The sequence below is a fragment of the Macaca fascicularis genome, chromosome 6, assembly GCF_037993035.2.
Source record: "Macaca fascicularis isolate 582-1 chromosome 6, T2T-MFA8v1.1".
NCBI lineage: Eukaryota > Metazoa > Chordata > Mammalia > Primates > Cercopithecidae > Macaca > Macaca fascicularis.
Window position 1 is genome coordinate 486,564 of NC_088380.1, and position 15,668 is coordinate 502,231.

A 15,668-nucleotide genomic window follows, 5' to 3' on the forward strand; every position below is an offset into this window, starting at 1 on the left:
ACAAGACAGAGGCGGGCTGACCACAGGGCTCTTGACAGCCCAGCCGCCAGGCCGAGGGTCCCAGGGTCTGTGGGTGAGGCCTGCATGTCTGTCCCTGGTCTAAATGGCAGGTTCACCTCCTACAATTGAGCTTTGAGCCCCCTTCTTCTCCCTCCCAGGGGTCTTACCCTGGGGCTCACCCTCCCTGGGACAGTCTGGACCATCAGCTTCAGGAGTGGGCACGGTCGTGCCACCAGCTTGATTTACGGAAACAGGAACGTGGGTCACGCTCCACATTCCTGCCACTGTTGCACTTGGGAGGACCTGCCCCTTGGAGGAGGGGGTTAAAGGCGTATTCCGCCCCACCCCATGCAGGAAGTCACCGAGTTAATTGACCAGCACGAGACAATGATGAAGCTTGTTCTGGAAAACCCACTGCTTGTGTCCCTCAGGCTGGAGGGGGGCACCGTCCTGGCACGGCTGAGGAGAGAAGAACTCGGCACAGAAGATGGCCGGTGAGCGCTCACGGGGGCCATGCTGGCCCCTGGCCCATCAAGGCGGCTGCTCAGGGGAGTCTGCAGCCAGGAGGCATAGCGCTCTGCTCCAAGGAGAGCCCTGTCTGTGCTGGGTCCAGACCTCCGTTCTGACAGCCACGCTTTGCCTGGGTCCGAGCTTTTCTACATTTACAGGCTCCAAAGATCAAGGAGCCGGCTTCTGGGGACGCTCGGTGGGAGGTGGCCAGAGTGCGCCAGAATGAGCTCGTTCTTGACCCGTGCTGCCTGGGTAGCTGTGCCCACCTCCAGCAGTCCCCGTGTATCTCAGCTGCACGCAGCCAGTCCAGCCTAGGCTATGGGTCCTCTCTAGACGCCTGCATCCCAGGCCGGCCAGGATGTTGGCAGAACGTGTGCAGCACGTCTGTGTCCCGCCTGGGCTGTGGGCCTCCTCCTGGGGCTCCCGTTGCCTTCTGACATGAGGGAACGGAAAGAGCAGGGTTTTTACCTGGGGTTGTCCCCAAGAGCAGATTCCTCCAGGGGCCGCCTGGGAGCCTGAGGACTGCCTCCTCTTCCTCAGGGACACCCTGGAGGCTGCCACCAGCCTGTACGACCGAGTGGATGAGGAGGTGCACAGGCTGGTCCTTGCCTCGAACGGTCGTCTCCGGCAGCTGGAGCGCCTCCGGGAGCTGGCATCGCTCCAGGACGGGAATGACCAGGTCAGAGCTGCAGGAAGAAGGCGGCCTGGTCAGCGTCCCCTCCAGGCCAGGCTGGCCAAGGCGACCCTCCCACCTTCACGCTGCGTCTTTAGGGCCTTGACCTGATTTCCATCTGGAACGAAATTACGTCAGGATAGGGCATGCCTTGCTGCTTGTGTAAAAAGAAATAAATTTTATTTTTTACCTGAGAGATACTGGATCAGTGGAGAAAAAAATTTGTTTAATCCAGAGGAGGCCAAGGAGAAAAATAATTTCACACTGTGTCTTCTGATGTGACCGGTGCGAATGGCTGGGTGTATCATCTTCCGGATGCTTTCTCCACGTGCGTGTGCACACGGTGGCCGAGGAGCCGAGGTGAAACTGCACAGGTAGAGAGGGTCTGGGCTGAGGCTGAGGACGGCAGCCGGGAAACAACCTCCAGGTGACCTCAGGAAGTGGCTCTGGAGGCCACGGAGAGGCTCGAGGTTTAAAGAAAAGAGGACGAGTCAGGAGGGGTGATGACAGAGGTGGCTTTTCATGATTCTCTGGGTCACAGAAATGGCATTGGTGGGTTGACCACGCGCTGCTGGATGACAGGGTGTGAGTTGTGGTGTCCAGTGTGCAGCGTGGCTGGGGTTACTGATGGCCCTTGGTGGACACACTGCAGAATCTGCGGTCCATATAGCAGCGGCTCTGAAATGATTGCTTAGCTCGGGGCTGCCAGCAAAATGATTACTTAACTCGGGGGGTGCCAGCAAAATGATTGCTTAGCTCGGGGGCACGGACAGCGCTGCTGCCTCACTCTGGTGCTCTTCTGGGCCTGACAGTTTAAGGGGCGCACGCTCAGATAAAACATTTCTCTGTTTTGTTGCGTATAAACTCTTCAAAACTTGCACATTTTTATATAAATCCTTATTATTTTATCAACAACTGTTACTGCAATGAATGTGCGGGTGAAAGCCGGTAGCATGGAGAGGCGTGCAGCGGGGCTGGAGGCATCCCCAGCCCTCCCGTCTGCTGACAAGCTCCCCTGGCCTTCAGATCCATGCGCTCGCCCTCACGGGAGCCTCCAGACAAGGACGTGCGGCAGGGACGTGAGGCGGCGTGCTCGCTCCCGGCCTCCCCACTACTGACCCCAGCTCCCAGGCGTTGGCCAGGGCCCAGCTGGTCCAAGCCCTGGGGTGGGAGCAGGAACCCCACACCAGGCAAGTGGAGTCAGGCAGAGCTGCAGCCACCAGCCAGTCCGGGCTGTCTCTGTGCCCTCTGTCCTGGGGGTCTCCCTCCATCTCCCCCTCCTCCCTCTGTCCTGGGGGTCTCCCTCCATCTCCCCCTCCTCCCTCTGTCCTGGGGGTCTCCCTCCATCTCCCCCCCTCCCTCTGTCCTGGGGGTCTCCCTCCATCTCCCCCTCCTCCCTCTGTCCTGTCCTGGGGGTCTCCCTCCATCTCCCCCCCTCCCTCTGTCCTGGGGGTCTCCCTCCATCTCCCCCTCCTCCCTCTGCCTGTCCTAGGGGGTCTCCCTCCATCTCCCCCTCCTCCCTCTGCCTGTCCTGGGGGGTCTCCCTCCATCTCCCCCCCTCCCTCTGTCCTGGGGGTCTCCCTCCATCTCCCCCTCCTCCCTCTGTCCTGGGGGTCTCCCTCCATCTCCCCCTCCTCCCTCTGCCTGTCCTAGGGGGTCTCCCTCCATCTCCCCCTCCTCCCTCTGCCTGTCCTGGGGGGTCTCCCTCCATCTCCCCCTCCTCCCTCTGCCTGTCCTGGGGGTCTCCCTCCATCTCCCCCCCTCCCTCTGCCTGTCCTGGGGGGTCTCCCTCCATCTCCCCCTCCTCCCTCTGCCTGTCCTGGGGGGTCTCCCTCCATCTCCCCCCCCTCCCTCTGCCTGTCCTGGGGGGTCTCCCTCCATCTCCCCCTCCTCCCTCTGCCTGTCCTGGGGGGTCTCCCTCCATCTCCCCCTCCTCCCTCTGCCTGTCCTGGGGGTCTCCCTCCATCTCCCCCCCTCCCTCTGCCTGTCCTGGGGGGTCTCCCTCCATCTCCCCCTCCTCCCTCTGCCTGTCCTGGGGGGTCTCCCTCCATCTCCCCCCCCTCCCTCTGCCTGTCCTGGGGGGTCTCCCTCCATCTCCCCCTCCTCCCTCTGCCTGTCCTGGGGGGTCTCCCTCCATCTCCCCCTCCTCCCTCTGCCTGTCCTGGGGGTCTCCCTCCATCTCCCCCTCCTCCCTCTGCCTGTCCTGGGGGTCTCCCTCCATCTCCCCCTCCTCCCTCTGCCTGTCCTGGGGGGTCTCCCTCCATCTCCCCCTCCTCCCTCTGCCTGTCCTGGGAGGTCTCCTCCATCTCCCCCTCCTCCCTCTGCCTGTCCTGGGGGGTCTCCCTCCATCTCCCCCTCCTCCCTTGCCTGTCCTGGGGGGTCTCCCTCCATCTCCCCCTCCTCCCTCTGCCTGTCCTGGGGGTTCTCCCCCATCTCCCCCTCCTCCCTCTGCCTGTCCTGGGGGGTCTCCCTCCATCTCCCCCTCCTCCCTTGCCTGTCCTGGGGGGTCTCCCTCCATCTCCCCCTCCTCCCTCTGCCTGTCCTGGGGGTTCTCCCCCATCTCCCCCTCCTCCCTCTGCCTGTCCTGGGGGGTCTCCCTCCATCTCCCCCCCTCCCTCTGACTGTCCTGGGGGGTCTCCCTCCATCTCCCCCTCCTCCCTCTGGCCATACTGGGGTTCTCCCCCATCTCCCCCTCCTCCCTCTGCCTGTCCTGGGGGGTCTCCCTCCATCTCCCCCTCCTCCCTTGCCTGTCCTGGGGGGTCTCCCTCCATCTCCCCCTCCTCCCTCTGCCTGTCCTGGGGGGTCTCCTCCATCTCCCCCTCCTCCCTCTGGCCATACTGGGGTTCTCCCCCATCTCCCCCTCCTCCCTCTGCCTGTCCTGGGGGGTCTCCCTCCATCTCCCCCTCCTCCCTTGCCTGTCCTGGGGGGTCTCCCTCCATCTCCACCTCCTCCCTCTGCCTGTCCTGGGGGGTCTCCCTCCATCTCCCCTCCTCCCTCTGCCTGTCCTGGGGGGTCTCCCTCCATCTCCCCCTCCTCCCTCTGGCCATACTGGGGTTCTCCCCCATCTCCCCCTCCTCCCTCTGCCTGTCCTGGGGGGTCTCCCTCCATCTCCCCCTCCTCCCTTGCCTGTCCTGGGGGGTCTCCCTCCATCTCCCCCTCCTCCCTCTGCCTGTCCTGGGGGGTCTCCTCCATCTCCCCCTCCTCCCTCTGGCCATACTGGGGTTCTCCCCCATCTCCCCCTCCTCCCTCTGCCTGTCCTGGGGGGTCTCCCTCCATCTCCCCCTCCTCCCTTGCCTGTCCTGGGGGGTCTCCCTCCATCTCCCCCTCCTCCCTCTGCCTGTCCTGAGGGTTTCCTTCATCTTCCGCTTCTCCCTCTGCTCGTCCTGGGGGTTCTCCCCCATCTCCCCCTCCTCCCTCTGCCTGTCCTGGGGGGTCTCCTCCATCTCCCCTCCTCCCTCTGCTCTGTCCTGAGGGTCTCCTTCGTCTTCCCCTCCTCATTCTACTCCTTCCTGGGGGGTCTCCCCCATCTCCCCTCCTCCCTCTGCCTGTCCTGGGGTCTCCTCCATCTCCCTCCCCACTCTGCCCCGTCCTGTGGGGTCTCCTATTTCCTGTACCCACGTCTTCCTCTTTTTTCATTTACTTTGGTGTTTTATGCAGAATAACTTCCAGGACTTCCCAGAGAACGGGATCTTGGGATGAGCATTTTTGAGGCCGTGGTACCTAAAAGTGTCTCTACTCCACCTTCACGGCCAGCAGTCACTTCAGTTTCCCTTCGCCAGCTGGAAGGCCCTGCACCCGAGCTTAGCCTCCGTCCCACTCCCGGCCTTCCGCCTGCGCCCTGCTTCTCGCTGGAAGCTGCAGACTTTCCTGTCGTCCTCGGGGCTCTGGAATCTGAGGGTCGCCCAGGTGCGCTGAGGGCAGGTGCGCTGAGAACAGGTGCGCTGAGGACAGGTGCGCTGAGAGCAGGTGCGCTGAGGACAGGTGCGCTGAGAACAGGTGCGCTGAGAACAGGTGCGCTGAGGGCAGGTGCGCTGAGGGCAGGTGCGCTGAGGGCAGGTGCGCTGAGGACAGGTGCGCTGAGGGCAGGTGCGCTGAGGGCAGGTGCGCTGAGGGCAGGTGCGCTGAGGGCAGGTGCGATGAGAACAGGTGCGCTGAGGGCAGGTGCGCTGAGGGCAGGTGCGCTGAGAACAGGTGCGCTGAGGGCAGGTGCGCTGAGGGCAGGTGCGCTGAGGGCAGGTGTGCTGAGGGCAGGTGTGCTCTTTGCGTCTGCACCGCGCTCCTCTCTTCTGGGAATTCTGTGACACGTCCTTCGTCCTTTGTGGCGCTTGCATTTCCCACGGCTCCACACTTCAATCTGGTCCTGGAGTTTTCTGTCCTGTCGCCTCAGTTCTCCCCACCGCCAGCTGTGTGCTGTCCTTGTAAGGCAGACGTTCTCGGCTTTACCCTCTAACTCTATTATTTTTTGTTTCTGCTCTTGCTTTTTAACTCCACGGGCTTGTTTGTTTTCTGAACGATCCCCTCTCTGTGCTAATCGTGACGAGTGCACGGCCTGTGGCTTCTGCGGTGTGTTCTGGTACCAGAGGCTTTCCTGGCCCCCCTGGTTAGGAGGCCTGTGGCCCACGCGTCTGTAGCATTTTCTCCCTGGTGATCTGATTCTTTTCCTCTAATCCCGGCCTGAAGCGGGTGCCTGGCCACAGCTCAGTGTTCACCTGCTGCACTGCCTGGATCACCCCAACCCGGGAACAGACCCCGGGCCCTGTGGAGCAGGCGCCCCGGCTCCTTCCCTCCCACACTCCCTCACGCCGTCCCGTGGAGTCTTGGGACTTCACCTCTGCTCTCCTCAGGCCCTGCCAGTCCCGCCTCCTTCCTGGCTCCAGGTTTGTGCCCTGGCTGCTCTCTGCCCACTGCGCTGAGGGTCACACACCTTGGAAGATGCTGGCAGGGCTTTGGTGGTGTCTCAAGAGGACACATATCTCGCTCTGCCGTCTTCACAGAGACTCTACACGTGACCGGATAGGGGTCAAGCTATGTACAGGTGCACGTCTGTCTCTATATGTTTAACCTAAGAAGTGCGTGCACACTGTGGGAAAATTAGAAACAAATAGATTTTCACACACGGGATGATGCATGTGGCGGCCTCGGCACCTTGTGCGTGGGCGTGCGCTGCAAGCTGGGTCCCCGAGCCGTGTTCGCACTGATGGTCCTGGGCTCCTCCCTCTCTGCCGTTAGAAGCGTCCCCGTGTTGAACATCTCTGTGTCTCTGCTTCCTTCACAGCCCGTGGGTGTTGACTGGATACATTCCTAGGCTCGGATGGCTGGGTCAGGCCATTCGTCTTTGGAGGTTTCCATGCATGGGCCGTGGCACTCCAGCCGCACCTGCCTCCTGCCGGCCACCCCGCGGGGAAATGGAGCCCCTCAGCAGTGTGCCCTCAGATTTTCTATGCTACAGCTGGACATTCTCTTCACACATTTATTATTTTTATTTCTGTAGTGAATCACTTGTTCATGCTTTAGACAGTTTTTCTAGGGTTGATCCTCACTTCTGTCTGTGTTATACGGATCCTTCACGTTCCACTTGTTTTCCCAGTTTTTCATTTGTCCTCTAGCTTTGCTTATCTTTTAAACAACCCTTTCTACTCTAAGGTTATAGAATTATTAGTATATTTCATCATAGAACCTTTACGACTTGAATTTTTGTATCTAAATCTTGAAACCCGTGACAGCCGATTTTCCTGCAAGGTTGGAGGCTGGGCTCTGGCTCTGCGCCACCCCCACTCGGCTCTGCCGATGCCGCACCTGCCCCTCACCTGGCAGCTCCAAGGCTCCGCCCATGCTCCTAAGAATCAAGGTGCTGTGATTCTCTTCTTGACTCTGGCTCTGTTTAAAGACAGCGTACGCACTGGTCTGTCTCTTCTCTGCTGCATGTCTGGGGTCATTGGGTACCTTTCTGATGGTTATGGATCCAGCCAGCTGTTCTCTTCTCCACAACAGGCCTCTCATCTCTGGGCATCTGACCCCCAGTCTCCCCTGGTGTTGCTGTTTAATGACAACATGAAGGGCTTACCTCTGACATTTCCACTGAGTCCAGCGGTAAACGCCTCCAAAATAAGAACCTTGGTCTTGTCACCAGGGTGCGTAGCCACAGGCGCTCTGCCCAGCAGGGCTCAGCCAAGGGCTCCCCTGTCTTTCCCAGGCAGCCTCAAGGGGCTAAGCAGCCACTTGCCTGAAGAATATTTCTGGAATATGTTTACCATATTAACCAGTTTCAAAGTGGAAAGTCCTGGGTCTATTGTTCAATGATTTTAATGTCCATTTCCAAACAATGAAAATAGCCTGGAGCTTGAGCCTCAGAGGACTGTGACCACCTCTCATCAGTCGTGTCCATTCACGGGGGTTACGCAGCCAGGCCGTCAGCCCTGTGCAGCGTGTACTCAGGACAGGACGAAGACACATCCCTCCCTGGGTCCTGCTAAATCCTAGAGTGTGACTCCTTCATGTGTTTAAATATAAATGTTCTTCCCCTGTGTAGATCAAATCACGGTTTGGAAAAGAACTAGAGAAATTCCTCGGTCCTTTGGTGCCTGCTCTTGAGAACGGGAGGCAGCGGCAGGCAGCACTGTGGGCCGTCCCAGCCTTGGTGTTGGTGGCTACACGCAGACCCAGCCCCCGCCTGGAGACACGAACGTGGAAGCGCCAGGCTTGTACTGATAATGTGTTCCTTGGGTGCAGCAATCCTGCCAGAAAGGACTGCAGCTGGTGAAGGAGAACCCGCATCATACAGAGGAAATGGTCCAGGATTTCAGAAGGGGCCTGAGCGCCGTGGTCAGCCAGGCTGAGTACAGGGAGGGAGAGCTGGCCAGGTGGACCCGCCCATCCGAGTTGTGCGAGATGGTAAGAGACCCAGTGGGTGTGCGTCCCAGGGATCCCGGCTCCTTAGGCTGTGGGCATTTACGCCTCCCCACACAAGTTGGAGAGGGTGGGCCAGGCTCTGGGACAGAGGCCGGGCGCCTGCGATGGAGCCCCTGGCCACTGCACCCACAGCTCTCTGGAGAAGGCTCTGAGTTGACCTGTGAAGCATTCGATATTGTACCAAACAGACCAGCCAAATTCACACACACATTTCTCTGTGTGTTTAGTGGCTCAGTTACAAAATTCCACTGACTGCCCAAAACCCCAAACAAGGGCTGCAGCAGATTGCAGGCCTGCAAGCTCCCCCGCGCCCGGGACCGCACGCCATTAGGAGCTCACCTGTCAAGACAGCATTTGAGGGGGTCATGGGGTGACCAGAGCAGGGTAGAGCCGTCTGCCGCGTCATGCCTCTCTCAGCTCACAGGATGTGGCACCTACACGGTGTCTTCACGTGGTCCTAGGACATCCCCCATGGTGCCCTCTGGCTTGGAGAACAGACCCCGTGGGGTCAGATACAGCCCACCTGCCCTTCGGTTGAACCCGGCCACAGCCCCACTGGCTGGCGGGGCTGCCTCTCCCTCGGCCGTCTGGTCCCCTGTCCCTGACTAGGCTGACCTGGGAACAGCAGTGCCTGAGCTGGCTCTGGGGCGGCCCCTCCTCCCCTGCACTGAGCAGAGCCGTCCTTGTCCCACAGGCGAGCAGCTGGATGGGGCCCCCGGACCCGGAGGCTTATCCCTCCTCACCCGTGGCTGAGTGTTTGAGGAGCTGTCACCAGGAGGCTGCCTCGGTGGCTGCAGAGGCCTTCCCCGGGGCAGGTGTGGCAGCGCTGAAGCCTCAAACCCTGGGGAGACCGTGGGCATCGCAGCAAGACCTGGGGCTGCAGTGCCCTCAGACCCGGCTCCAGCTGGAAGACGCCCTTTCTGAGGCCGCCCCAGGCCCCAGCTTACCACCCCTTGCCCAGAGCCCCCCAAAGCATGAGTGTGCTCAGGAGGCCATGAGGAGGCCCCATAAGCCACCCTCAGTTCCCAGCACGGACACTGAGGATGGTGCCTGGGAACCTGGCCTCCCTGGACGAGCACTTCTGTGTGGACAGGACGGGGAGCCCCTGGGCCCAGGGCTGTGTGCTCTGTGGGACCCAGTGTCCCCCCTCGGGGGCCTTTCAGGGACAGCGGCCACCACGGCCCACCCGGAGGACAGCTCTGCCTGCTCCTCTGAGCCCACCCAGACCCCGGCCAGCCGCCCCAGGAAACATCCCCAGAAGAAAATGGTAAAGAAAATGCAAAGTTTCGAGATACCTCAGCCCGACAGTGGCCCCAGGGACTCCTGCCAGCCAGGCCATACCAGTGTCTTCAGCAAGGGCCTGGAGGTAACCAGCACTGTGGTCACAGAGAAGAAGCTCCTGCTGCAGCCGCAGGCCAGGAGCCCCCCGGTCACTTGGAGCCGGAGTCTGTCCTCTCCCTCGGGGCTCCACCCTGCTGAGGAGGACGGGAAGCGGCAGGTGGGCAGGTAAGGTGGACATCCCCCTCCTCTCGTCCTAGCAGCCCTTGGGTATCTAGAAACCCAAAGCCATTTTGGCATTAAACTCTGTTCTGCAAAGTAGAAAGTAAATCCACAGACATCCCTCTGGGTCCACCTGCCCGGTCCAAGAAGAAACCCAATTTTAAACTAGATATGAGTTACCTGCCCCCATGTTCAGAAGGGACCACTGAAAACTGCCTGGATGGTGTGTGTTAACCCGCACACACTCACTCTGATGGTTAAGTAACCGTGTGACCAACTCTAGTTATTTTCAGCCCACTTACAGAAAATTACAGGCAGCAAATCAACCCCCGATACCAAGAAGAGTTACCTTAAAAATACGTTTTAGAAAGTCTCTAAGTGTTAGGGCACGAGGCGCACCCGCGCATCCATGGCCTCACTGAAGAGGCCCCTTGTCACTTGTCGAGCCTGCAAAGGACGCGTCCACTCACAGGTAAGGGTGGGCGCGCTCGGCCCCTGCCTAGGCCGGAGGCCGTCTGAACCTCCATCTTCCGCCCACGTGGTGTGGCCGTGAGGACCGGAGGTGGAGATGCTTTGTCATTTGGTTGGCTTCTGCGTCTTGGGTCAACAATCTCCAACCTTTTTGGCACCAGGGACAGGTTTCATGGAAGACGATTTTTCCACAGACCGCAGGGGTTGGGGGGATGGTTTTGGGATGAAACTGCTCCACTTCAGCCCATCAGGCTTTACATTCTCATAAGGAGCACGAAACCTAGACGCCTCCCGCGTGCAGCAGCGTCCGTGCCCCTCCGAGACCCCCACGGCGGCCGCTGAGCCGACAGGGGGCGGAGTCCGTGCCCCTCCGAGACCCCCACGGCGGCCGCTGAGCCGACAGGGGGCGGAGTCCGTGCCCCTCCGAGACCCCCACGGCGGCCGCTGAGCCGACAGGGGGCGGAGTCCGTGCCCCTCCGAGACCCCCACGGCGGCCGCTGAGCCGACAGGGGGCGGAGTCCGTGCCCCTCCGAGACCCCCACGGCGGCCGCTGAGCCGACAGGGGACGGAGTCCGTGCCCCTCCGAGACCCCCACGGCGGCCGCTGAGCCGACAGGGGGCGGAGTCCGTGCCCCTCCGAGACCCCCACGGCGGCCGCTGAGCCGACAGGGGGCGGAGTCCGTGCTCCTCCGAGACCCCACGGCGGCCGCTGAGCCGACAGGGGGCGGAGTCCGTGCTCCTCCGAGACCCCACGGCGGCCGCTGAGCCGACAGGAGGCGGAGTTCAGCTGGTAACTCGCTGCCTGCCGCTCACCTGCTGCTGGGCGGCCTGGTTCCGACAGGCCGCAGACGGGCACCAGTCGGTGGTCCCGGGGGTTGGGGGCCTCTGCCTTAAGCTCCATAGAAGGGGTTTCCTCCTCATGCCCTGATCGCAGGTTTAATCTGAACGGAGAAGGCCACAGAACACTCTTCTGAAACACACCTTTAGGTGCCAAACCTCAGTCTTTACCTTGTTAAGGTAAAGCTCCAGGTAGAACATGAAGTTCTGGTTTTTACCATCGGTGTGAGTGATCCAGGGATATCTGCCGGCTGGGCCTGAGTACAGGCTGGCCCTTCCGAATCGGTAAGAGGAACGCGGAGCGCTGTCCCTGAGTCTCAGCAGGTGGCTGCCCTGACGCTTCTGTCTCCACTGAGCCCATGTTTCAGGTTTGGGAGGCAGCAGAACACAGGAGGGGGACCCCCGCCCACCCCTGTGTGATTTCCCGCTGTTGCTGCCTAGTGAGTACATTGTCCATTTGGTCAAGACCAAATCAAGACCATCCTCGTTCTGATTTTGTTCCTGAATATTTACTGAGGAGGCTTTTGTGTGGGTCACGACATCGGGCCTCGGCCTTCCCGCCCGTGCTGTGAGGGCCAGTTCCTGACCAGCCGGGAGGTGCTGTGTTCTCAGAAACAGTGAGAATCTGTCAGATCTGTGATGCAGGAGTGAAGGGGACAAGTTCTGCAGCTCTGCTGTGAATGGAATGTGCGTTCAGCAGCACGTCTGCCCACAGCTGTGCTTCCCATCATTAGCTGCTTTTAACTTTTTCCAACTTAAAAAACAAGTCAATACAAATAATGGTAGAAAAATAATCTTCCAACTCCCATTGGTATCATTAGGATCGAGTTATTTAAGAAGGTTGGGGGTAAGATGCTATCGAGTAGAGCAGAAAAGCCGTGTACCTCACTATTTATTAGGGAAGGGCCCCCGGGTCACCAGTGGCCCTTTGCAAGTGCAGTTGATGGGTGGTCAGACCTGCAGAGCTGTGGGACATGCCAGACCCCACCCCAGCAGAACCCAGAGAACCTTCTCCCGGGGAGTCCCACAGCCCAGGCCAGGCTTTGACATTCACGCTGCCGGAGTGTGGGCCCTGCCCTCCAGGCTCAGTTGCCGAGAGCGACCAGGCGGCCACGCTCCAGACAGCTCATGAAACCGAGCCACCAGCCTAAGCGCCCTGCATTTGTTTACGGTGAATGTAAAAGTGTTTTTGGATGCTTAGCATGTTTTTAGTGGTAAAAAAAAGAAAAATACACAAAAGAATAGCACCTGATTTGGGAAGCCCAGTTTGGGCCTCTGTGATCGCACCACCGCAGTTTTGCATGCGAGGACCCCCCCGGCCAAGCTGACCACACCGGCCAGCCCACCTCTCCACTCTCTCGGGGCAACACGAGTGGGTCCTCCGGGTCCTGCCCAGCCCTGAGGATACAGAGGTGGTGAGACTCCGGGCAGCCGCAGAGAAGCCCACGTCTCCCGCAGACGTGTGTTGTCAGGACGGGTTCTTTGAAGACTCAGCAGTGCATCGGAGGCCCGCCCCTCACGGGAGCCCCTACAAAGCCTGCTCGGCGGCCCCTCCGCAGGACCCTCGTTCAAGGCAGGGAGACCCCAGCCGAGGGTGGGGCAGGGGGTTCCATGGACGGCCGTCCCTGGGGCCTAGCCTGCTGTTGTCCACCTCTGGGCCGTCCTGCGCCCCCAGCCTTGCTCTCCGGCCGCTGCAGCCCCCGAGTCCCCCTGAAGCTGCTGTGTAAGGTGCTGAGCCCCTTGGGTCAGGAGTGACTGCCGTGGAAGCCGACTCAGGAAAATCTCCTGGTCGGTCAGCAGTGGGCGTGGATCCGAAAGCTGTTTTCTCACGAAATTTCCACCACAGCCTTCCTTGCAGAAGCGCTGCTGCTGGAAGTGTTTGAGTCGTGTTACCGCTAGAATCAAACCGGCTGGAACGAGAAACGTTACGTTCAGAGTTTCCGTTAGGGAGCCTGGGAATCTCTGTCTTGGTTTCCAAGGGGATCTTTCCTCTGAAACATATAGAAATGTTTCACGTGACAAGCTTCTTTTTGAAATATTGTCCTTATCTTTTCAAGTTACTGTGTATCAGGGGAGCGGCTCCAGTTAACAGGGAGAGAATGAGCCGGGTGCAGGTGAGTCACTCCCTGCTGAGGACGTGCGGTCGGCTGGAAGTTTCTTTTTTTTTTTTTTGAGACAGAGTCTCGCTCTGTTGCCAGGCTGGAGTGCAGTGGCTCAGTCTCGCCTCACTGCAACCTCCACCTCCCGGGTTCAAGTGATTCTCCTGCCTCAGCTTCCCAAGTAGCTGGGACTACAGGTGCGTGCCACCTCCCCCAGCTAATTTTTGTATTTTTAGTAGAGATGATGTTTCACCATGTTGGCCAGGCTGTCTCTATCTCTTGACCTCGGGATCCACCCACCTCAGTCTCCCAAAGTGCTGGAATTACAGGCGTGAGCCACCACGTCCGGCCAGAAGTTTCTTTATTGTGAATCCCACATGTGCCCATGTGCCTCCGGTCCACGTGTGACCGTGCTCGTGCCTCTGGGTCTCCATGTGTTTCTGTCTCAGGCATGAATTGCTTTTAATAACGTGTCCGTGGGGGGCCATGTGCCCCCGGGATCTCTGTGTCTTCCAGCAGCCGACTGAGGCACATCATGGCCGAGATGATCGCCACGGAGAGGGAGTACGTCCGGTGCTTAGGATACGTCATCGACAACTATTTTCCGGAAATGGAGAGAATGGACCTGCCCCAGGGCCTTCGGGGGAAGCACCACGTTATTTTCGGCAACTTGGAGAAGCTCCACGACTTCCACCAGCAGCACTTCCTCCGGGAGCTGGAGCGCTGCCGGCACTGCCCCTTGGCCGTGGGCCGCAGTTTCCTGAGACACGTGAGTGCAGGCCGTGGCGTGGACGACGGGTGACGTGGTGGGCGAAGCCGGTGTCGGGGAGGCGGGGTCTACAGTGCCCACGTGTCAGGCAGTTGGAGTAGCTTCAGCCCAGGCCTGGGAGCTGGTCCTGACGGGATGATTAGACCAGCCGACAAACAGACGCCCCGCATGGATAACCTGTGGGTCTCCAGTGCCCGGTGCTTTGCAGGTGGTGTGACCAACTGCCTCCCTGCTGCCCCTGGAGGCGGGGGCTCCGCGGACACCATCATACCTGTTCCGCCAGCAGCCTGCTCCTTTACCACTTCTGGCTGATAGGCCGGAAGCAGTTCCCAGAATCACCTTCTGGGGAGGGGCCAGGCCTCACCCCTTCGCAGGCCCCCTGCCCCTGGGTGCCCCGTTACCTGCCAGAGGGACCAGCCTGTCCCGTTCTGAAAATCCCCTGCGAGGCTTTCAACTGGAAGCACGTTGAATGGACAGACTCGGTGGTCTCCCCTCGTAAGTCGCTTCTCAGTGATGAACGTGGAATCTCTCTGTATGAGAGTCTTTAATAAAGTTTTCAATTTACTCTGGAAGGAAACCGACAGGCTTTCAACCAGTGCTGAGAGCTGTGGGCAGATGGGACGTGTGTCCCAGACCATTGAGCACAAATTACCACAACGAAAACAGCCGTGGACAAAAGAAGCTCGTGTTCCATCTTTTCAGTGTTCTTTCTTTTTTTTTCCCCTTTGATATGGAGTCTCGCTCTGTCGCGCAGGCTGGAGTTGCTGTGGCACAATCACAGCTCACGGCAGCCTCCGCCTCCCGCGTTCAGGTGATTCTCCTGCCTCAGCCTCTTTAGTAACGGGGACTACAGGTGCGCGCCACCGGGCCTGGCTAATTTTTGTATTTTTAGTAGAGATGGGGGTTTCACCATGCTGGCCAGGCTGGTCTTGAACTCCAGACCTTGTGATCTGCCCGCCTCGGCCTCCCAAAGTGCTAGGATTACAGGCGTGAGCCGCCATGCCCGGCCTCAGCATTTTCTTAAAAGGTGCTTTTAGACATAAAGTACAGATTCATACTGACCATAATTGTGGCAATTTTAAATGTCTTGACAGCTTTAGCTCTTGGCCATTGACCAAATCGTTCCACTGCCCCCCACGCCCTCCCAGGCCCACTGCCAGCTGTATCCTCTTCCCCCCTCAACCCCCTGGAGTCTGTGTTTTAAAGACAAATTACAGAATTCTCAGCATTGAGGTTGCAGCTGGTAAACTGGTCCCCTCTGGGGCCCCCTTGCTGGGGACACTGCGATAGTCTGTAATGAAGGGCTGAGTCTCCCTGTCACCTGGTCATGGTACGAACCGCACCTGGAGGGTCTTGGGACGGGACCAAGTCTGACCCGGGCTGTAGGAGCCGTCTCCGGGCCTGTCACTCCCAAGTCTGACCCGGGCTGTAGGAGCCTGCCGCCTCCGGGCCTGTCACCCCCAAGTCTGACCCGGGCTGTAGGAGCCTGCCGCCTCCGGGCCTGTCACCCCCAAGTCTGACCCGGGCTGTAGGAACCTGCCGTCTCCGGGCCTGTCACTCCCAAGTCTGACCTGGGCTGTAGGAGCTGTCTCCAGGCCTGTCACCCCCAAGTCTGACCCGGGCTGTAGGGGCCTGCCGCCTCCGGGCCTGTCACCCCCAAGTCTGACCCGGGCTGTAAGAGCCTGCCGTCTCCGGGCCTGTCACCCCCAAGTCTGACCCGGGCTGTAAGAGCCTGCCGTCTCCAGGCCTGTCACCCCCAAGTCTGACCCGGGCTGTAGGAGCCTGCCGCCTCTGGGCCTGTCACCCCCAAGTCTGACCCGGGCTGTAAGAGCCGTCTCCGGGCCTGTCACTCCCAAGTCTGACCCGGGCTGTAAGAGCCGTCTCCGGGCCTGTCACCCCCA

At 59.9% G+C, this 15,668-nt stretch overlaps 1 protein-coding gene across 10 annotated transcripts in view; it reads left to right on the plus strand.

Moving 5' to 3' along the window:
• The window catches only part of PLEKHG4B (pleckstrin homology and RhoGEF domain containing G4B), a 93,809-nt gene that overhangs the window by 65,079 nt on the left and 13,062 nt on the right, over positions 1-15,668 (plus strand). For 3 of the 10 annotated variants that reach the window (XR_012413537.1, XM_045393443.2, XM_073993018.1), the window contains 5 exons: positions 355-494; positions 1,051-1,189; positions 7,913-8,074; positions 8,787-9,598; positions 13,515-13,767. Coding sequence is in view for 9 of the 10 variants with exons in the window: in XM_045393443.2 (XP_045249378.2) it covers positions 355-494; positions 1,051-1,189; positions 7,913-8,074; positions 8,787-9,598; positions 13,515-13,767 (1,506 nt within the window). In the remaining variant the exon portion in view is untranslated. Of the gene's footprint in view, positions 1-354; positions 495-1,050; positions 1,190-7,712; positions 8,075-8,786; positions 9,599-12,956; positions 13,768-13,975; positions 15,653-15,668 lie in introns of those variants that run through there. The other 7 variants (XM_065546028.1, XM_073993015.1, XM_073993017.1 and 4 more) reach the window with 7 other exon arrangements.